General features: G+C 37.5%; 1 protein-coding gene across 5 annotated transcripts; it reads left to right on the top strand.

Moving 5' to 3' along the window:
• The first annotated feature begins 388 nt into the window (after nucleotides 1-388).
• On the top strand, nucleotides 389-2,448 carry LOC124462069. Of its 5 annotated transcripts, XM_047013462.1 has the most exons (8): nucleotides 389-594; nucleotides 656-1,168; nucleotides 1,233-1,394; nucleotides 1,454-1,585; nucleotides 1,786-1,950; nucleotides 2,020-2,181; nucleotides 2,243-2,369; nucleotides 2,426-2,441. In XM_047013462.1, the coding sequence occupies exons 1-7, from the start codon at nucleotides 419-421 to the stop codon at nucleotides 2,355-2,357; spliced, it is 1,425 nt and encodes a 474-aa protein (XP_046869418.1). In that variant the 5' UTR covers nucleotides 389-418; the 3' UTR covers nucleotides 2,358-2,369; nucleotides 2,426-2,441. The 5 variants fall into 5 exon arrangements, with proteins under 5 accessions (XP_046869418.1, XP_046869417.1, XP_046869420.1 ...); XM_047013461.1 differs by having other exon boundaries at nucleotides 2,243-2,448; XM_047013464.1 differs by lacking the exons at nucleotides 1,233-1,394; nucleotides 1,454-1,585 and having other exon boundaries at nucleotides 656-1,033; nucleotides 1,816-1,950; nucleotides 2,243-2,448.
• The last annotated feature ends 4,898 nt before the right edge of the window (nucleotides 2,449-7,346 follow it).

Consider the following 7,346-nt stretch of genomic DNA (forward strand, 5'->3'; position numbering starts at 1 on the left):
GAAGATGGATGGTGAGAGTAAATTAAGTGAATTGACAAATAATAATATTATATCAAAATATCCTTCATTGCATTTACAGGATTTTTGAAGCTATAGTTGATTTTTATTACACAGTGAAGAATCGAAACAAAATCATTTCTGAATTTATGCAGTTTAACAATGAATTATCCGAGAGCCATCCACGTTATCTAGCCAACTCCAAGGAGCACACACTTAAATTTTGCATTGCCTCTGCTTTGATGTCCATCGACGGAAAATATGAATGTTTAGATTTGTTTATGGACAGCATTACTTTCACCCCATGAGCAGTTAAATATTACATGCCTTTATGAAGTATTAGTAGCAAAACATTTAGAATATCCACAAATCCTTATTGAGGCGCTTGCAGTCTATAGCTACTTTACAGCCAAATCAACAAATGTCCTTACTTTCCGTTACACATTGGTTATTAAATAATAATTCTGAAAATTGGAACGACCACATTGATGAATTCTTACAATGCTTGGTGCCTCTTACGGAAGCAGAAAACTTAGAAGTTCGTCAATTCACAACACTGATTATACAAAAATTGTTTACAGAATATATAAGCTCGGGGTAAGCTTAAATAATTCGTGTTAAAGAAATAAATTTATTATATTTTTAAATTTATTTTTAGAAATGGGCATTTAAATGAATCTATACAGAAAATTTTAAAGGATCAAATAGCAAATGAATCGGTTTTACCTCATGTGAAAGTTCGTCTCCTGTTACCTAAATGGATTGGAAATCACTGGACAAAACATAACTTTTGGTTTGCTTTTACTATGGAAAATCGTGTAGTAAGATATAATAATAAAGAAAACGAAAAAATAGTGCATGAATTCCGAAAAGCTTTCAAATCAACATCCATCCATCCTGGTGGAGTTCCACCAGTGAATGAAGATATGCCAAGCATTAAACAAATTAACGATACATATCCCAAGTCCAATCTAACCTGCTGGAATACATCGGCTGCATCCGAGCCAGGAGTTGTTCCCTTAGTCCGTGGAACAAGTTCATCTCAATCTGATGGCGAACTTATTGTATTATCCACTCGCAATCATAATGAAGCCAGCTTAAATGACTTGATGGAAACGTGCAATGCGTTTGGCGTTCGAACTTTGGTATTGAACAAGTTGACAAATTTAGGGTAGTCTTTTCCATTTACTTCGTTATGCATATTTGTAATTAACATTTCTTTACAAATATTACAGAATCAGAGCTGCAGGTGAACTAACAATATGGCTAAAAGAACCTGAGTCGTTGCATGAATATTTGCGTGAGAAAAAAATGAAAAATTATAAAATTGTTGGCATAGAAAATATGGAAAGATCATATAAATTGGCTTCATCTCAGAAGACTATTTTGGTTCTTGGGTGAGTGAATCTTAGATTTAACAATCCGAATTTATTAATAACTTTTAGCATCTTTTAAGTGAGGATCAACAAGGCACAGCGGACAATTTGAAGGACTTGTTAGATTCAACAATTGTATTACCACTGACTGATGTGAAAAATTTACAAAATATGGCAATATATTTGTGTTCTCAGCCAGGTCCTGAAATGTGGTAAAAAGATTTTCCTATGTGAATTTTTACTTTTACAAATTGTCAATTATTCGTTATAAAATATTACAGAATCAGAACTGCAGGTAGATTATTTATCACATATTAACCAAATTGATAATTGATATTAAGATAAATAATCTACCTAACGACTAAAGTTGTTACCCAATTTGGTTAATATGTGATAAATAATCTACCTGCAGTTCTGATGTTCCTTTAGTCCGTGGAACAAGTTCATCTCAATCTGATGGCGAACTTATTGTATTATCCACTCGCAATCATAATGAAGCCAGCTTAGATGACTTAAAGGAAACGTGCAATGCGTTTGGCGTTCGAACTTTGGTATTGAGCAAGGTGACAAATTTAGAGTGAGTCTTTACCATATTTTTCATTATACATACATATTTATAATAAACATTTTGTTAAAAATATTACAGAATCAGAGCTGCAGGTGAACTAGGAATACGGCTAGGAGAACCTGAGTCGTTGCATGAATATTTGCGTGAGAAAAAAATGAAAAATTATAAAATTGTTGGCATAGAAAATATGGAAAGATCACATAAATTGGCTTCAACTCAGAAGACAATTTTGGTTCTTGGGTGAGTGAATCTTAGAATTAACAATCCAAATTTATTAATAACTTTCACCATCTTTTTTAAGTGAGGATCATCAAGGCACAGCGGACAATTTGAAGGACTTGTTAGATTCAACAATTGTATTACCACTGTCGGATGTGAAAAGTTCACAAAATATGGCAATATATTTTTGTTCTTAGCCATACAACGTTGTTAGTTAATATTAATTAATTTTATTCACTTTTGTCTTAAATATTTTTATTCCTAGAGCATTGTAGTCAAAGTCGACGAGACAACTTTTTATGTTTTTCTATTAGAGTGTAAATTCGATTGTATCATTAACCAACAACAATTATTAAAAAAGGATTCAGAAAATTACGGCGAAAAACATATTACATCAATCAAAATGGAATTGACCTGAAATGCTTATGGCATGTTCTAAGGTTACTTATGAGCGAGAAAAAGTTCGTATTTAAATTTATGTTCAAAGTTGTGTTTAAAATAATCTTTTGATTAAAAATCCATAAAATTAAAAACATATTTCCAAATTTAATCTGCGTGTTCATACCTTCTATAAGGGTATAAAATACATTAATTTAGTTATCAATTTAGTTGAAATATAAGAACATCTAAAGTAGACAGTTTAAAATTTGCATTGATGTAGGGGAAAATATGTGTCTGTAAACATTAGGAATATTTTAAATAAACCCGCTCCTCGTCTCAGTGAATTTCCCCGATAACCGAATTTGGGCACACTAAAAGGGTATAATACGCTAAGGCGGGGTACGGGCACACTCTCTTGAATATAGTCATAAGACGCATGTGCACTTAATTTAAAAATAAATAAAAATCCGGAATATAAAGACAATCCCAAGGGATTAATTACTTTAAAAAGTAGAGAGTTTACAAATCAGGTGTGGAGTTTGCCCTAAAGAACGTATTTTCATGAAATACACCCGAGATCATTAAATTAAACAAAACCGCATTGTTTGAGTTGCTAGCGGCCAAGGAAGTACCTTGCGACAAAGAAGCGTCAATTACCAATTGCGAGCATTGGTAAAACAAGTCATGGCACAGAATCAGTCTGGAGAGAGTGATGTACCTGAAGAGCAGGCAGTCAGCCCAGCAGTGTCTGCAAATGTGCTTGCCGGACAACTTGTGGATGTTGTCCGGAGCCTCTTATTGAGCAGCGCGGCGTGGGAAACATTGAGCATCCAAGTACACCGGATCAAGTGGTTGCTAACCAGTCGCCGACGATGTCTTGTGAGACCTCTGTAGGACCAGACGCGAACGTGCATGTTCGTTGAAAGCGCACAAGCGGCGAAACCGACGAATTGGCTTCGATTCTTAGTAGCATCGAATTGTATACAGCACGTAAAAATCTGGCGGAGCTAAAAACACGTGTTATGGAGCTGGAGGAGAACTTAAGCGGACCGGATTATAATTGCCGCATGAACTTGAAAGATGTCGAAACTACTGTACCTAAATTCTCTGGTGATGGTGATCTGTCCATTCACGTATGGATTCGTGAGCATGAGAAAGCAGCAAGAGTGTATGTACTGAGTGATGCCCAATGTTGGTCGTTGGGCAAACCGACTGCTGGAGGGATCTGCTAAAGCATACATGACATATGAAAGGACTACAACCTGGAGCGAGCTGAAGGATGCCCTTGTGAAGGTATTTGGCCTACAAATGACAAACTACGAGATTGCTAACCAGATGAGGAAGCGCTCAATTGGCAAAGGAGAGTCACTCTTGCAGTATTTCATCATTATGCGAAATATTGCTCAGCAGGGCAATTTTGAAGACACCGATGTGGTCAAATACATTGTTGACGGACTACAAGATCGAGCCGGATTGTCAGCTCCTTTGTATTATTGTACTTCTCTGAACGAATTGCGAGAGAAGATGATGCGATTTCAAACTGTTCAGCCACCAGCCAAAAACTACGTTCCTCAGGCTCGTCAGCTTCAGACCGTGCGCAGGCCATTACGCCTGCTGCAAAGGATAAGAGATGTTTCAATTGCCGCCAGATTGGTCACTTAATGTTTGACTGTCCACGCCCGGAGAGACCAAAAGGATGTTGCTATCGGTGCTTCAAAGTGGGCCATCAGTACCGGAATTGTCCAATGCGAACCCAGATCGCCGCCATGAGCTCTAGTGAAGACCCGGACACCATTGATGATAAGTCATTTATTCAATTAGTAAGTTTAAGAATATCTTGTAAAGGGGGGGATGCACTGATGTTAATAATATTTTTGCCCTATTAGATTCCGGAAGCCCAGTAACTTTTGCCAGTAGAGCGTTGATGCCGCATTTAGATTGCGATAAATTAGTTAAAAGTTCTTTTCATGGACTGAGCGGTGGCTCTATTCTGACTTTTGGAACAGTCAAATGTTTAGTTCTGTTTTGCAAAAAATATTATGAAATTCAATTTTTAGTTATTCCCGATAATATTATGCCGACGCAACTACTTCTTGGTAGAGAACGCCTTGAATAAAATAGGTCTTAAGTTCTCATTGATTGAAAATGTAAGAAAGTATGAAAAGAATTCCGCATCATTAAAGAGTACCATTGCTTTTGTTTACAAATCCTTCTGTGCATCCCTGTTTACTAAATATCCTAAGCATAATACCATTAGTAATAACTCCACTGATCTAGATAATAATTGTAATAACCCTAATGTAAACACGAATGCATCCCCCGTTTCGAGAATGGCTAACAGAGTTGCAAACTGTTTGTGCAACGCTGTCAGATACCGGGAATACTACTGTTGGCAGTGAATTTGGATTAGGCGCGATGCGTGAGTGCCCAGACATTGTGCATGAGCATTACATTGACCGATTTTCAATTAATTACGGGTTGCCTAAATATAAGATGAGAATATGTCTGACAGATACAACACCATTTCATAGTAGTCCTAGAAGGTTATCATATTATGAAAGAGGAATCGTTTCTAAAACGGTTAGTGAGTTGTTAGCCAATAATGTAATCCGACCAAGCAACTCCCCTTATGCGTCCGCCATCGTCCTAGTGCGAAAAAAGGATGGCAATATACGAATGTGCGTTGATTATCGAGGTTTAAATAAGAAGACTGTGGGGGATAATTTTCCATTGCCTTTGATAGAAGATTGTTTTCTCCGTCATAGATTTGAAAAGTGGCTTTTACCATGTAGGCATGGAAGAGGATTCAATTAAATACACAGCATTCGTTACACCCGATGGGCAGTTCGAATATCTGAGAATGCCTTTAGACTCTAAAGAACGGACCAACTGTATTTCAGAGATTTATATCGAACATACTTACAATTAGTGATATGATTGGAGATCGAGAACTTGTAGTATATATGGACGACATTATTCTTGCCACCCGCACCGTAGATCAGCATCTTAAGTTGTTAGCAAAACTGTTAGATCGTTTTATTCAGTACAATTTAGAGCTCAATTTGAAGAAAAGCATTTTCCTACAGAAGAGCATAGATTATTTAGGATATGAAGTACGTGAAAAGGGAATTTTACCAAATAATACACATTTAAAAGCTATTCAAGAATACCCAGAACCACTTAACAGCAAAGCATTACACTCGTGTTCCGAATTTCTCCCGCATAGCTAAACCGTTAACTGAGTTGCTTAAAACAAGGTGGTCCATTTCCGATGAACAAAACCGCTAAAAATGTATTTCTTACATTAAGATCCGCTTTATCCAGTCCGCCCGTATTATCTATCTTTAACCCTAGCTACGAAACTGAGTTGCATACTGACGCCAGTTCAAATGGCTTTGGTGCCTCTTTGATGCAAAGACAGACTGATGGTAAAATGCATCCAGTCTCTTATTATTCCCGAAAGGCGACAGCCGCCGAGTCCCGTTATCACAGTTTTGAGCTTGAAACTTTGGCCATAATATATGCCGTGCGCCGATTTCGCGTTTATTTAGAACACAGACCATTTTTGATCGTTACCGATTGTAATTCATTGGTCCAAACCTTGAGTAAAAAATCAATAAATCCCCGCATTGCGCGGTGGTCGTTGGAATTGGAAAACTTTGATTATACCATAGCTCACAGACCCGGTTCAAACATGGGCCATGTAGACGCATTAAGTCGGCAAACCGAGTTGTTAGAGAATATTGTAGAAGGTGATTTTGATCCTTGCGATTTATTAGTGAAGAGAGACCAGAATGCCCCAATTGAACCTTGTGAACCGCATATTACTTTTGAGGAAAGTTGCGTTAAACCGTGTGAGTCTGGTAGAGATTTGACCAAGCTGTGTGCCATTCAAGATGATAGTTGCGTTGAATCATGTGAGTTAGTTAAACCGCCTGAGTAGAGATTTGACCAAGCTGTGTGCCATTCAAGATGATAGTTGCTTTGAATCATGTGAGTTAGTTAAACCGCCTGAGTTTGAAAGCGATTTTATAGAACCGTGTGTCCCCTCAGAGAAAAATGAGTTTAGTAGAGATTCGATTAGACCGTATGCCGTTTTAGAACAGAGTTGTTCCGAATCGTGTGAGATAAAACCTTGTGAGATAAAACCTTGTGAGATAAAACCTTGTGAGATAAAACCGTTTTAGACAAAACCGTGTGAGATAGACCCTTGTGAGATAAAACCGTTTGAGACAAAACCGTTTGAGACAAAACCGTGTGAGACAGACCCGTGTGAGATAAAACCGTGCGAGATAAAACCGTTTGAGATAAAACCGTGTGAGATAGACCTGTGTGAGAAAAACCCGTGTGAGAAAAACCCGTGTAAGTTAGACCCGTTTGAGAAAAACCCGTGGAAGATAGACCCGTGTGAGATAAACCCGTGTAAAATAGAACCATGTGCTCCTTTAGGGAAGAATTATTTACGAACGTTTAGAAAGAAGTCGGTTAAAACTGGTTAAGAATAAACCTTGCGTTTCTTTTAATGAAAGTTCTGTTGATCCGAGATTGAGTAACCAATCGAAAGAAGTGACCAGCTCGATCGAAATGAGTCGGCAAACCTGGTTGGTGTAGTGGGTGCGTCTCCGCAAGATGTTGATTTATTATTGCAGTCAGAACAAATAAGAGATCCGGATATCCGTAAACTAAGAGAAAATTTAGAAAAAGGCAATGATGTTGGATTTGAGTTAATAGATGGTATAGTGTACAAAAGAAATGCTAAGGAAATACTGTGTTTGTATGCACCGGCTCGCATGCAAGGGAAATTA

This window comes from Drosophila willistoni, unplaced genomic scaffold (genome assembly GCF_018902025.1).
Source record: "Drosophila willistoni isolate 14030-0811.24 unplaced genomic scaffold, UCI_dwil_1.1 Seg869, whole genome shotgun sequence".
Lineage (NCBI taxonomy): Eukaryota > Metazoa > Arthropoda > Insecta > Diptera > Drosophilidae > Drosophila > Drosophila willistoni.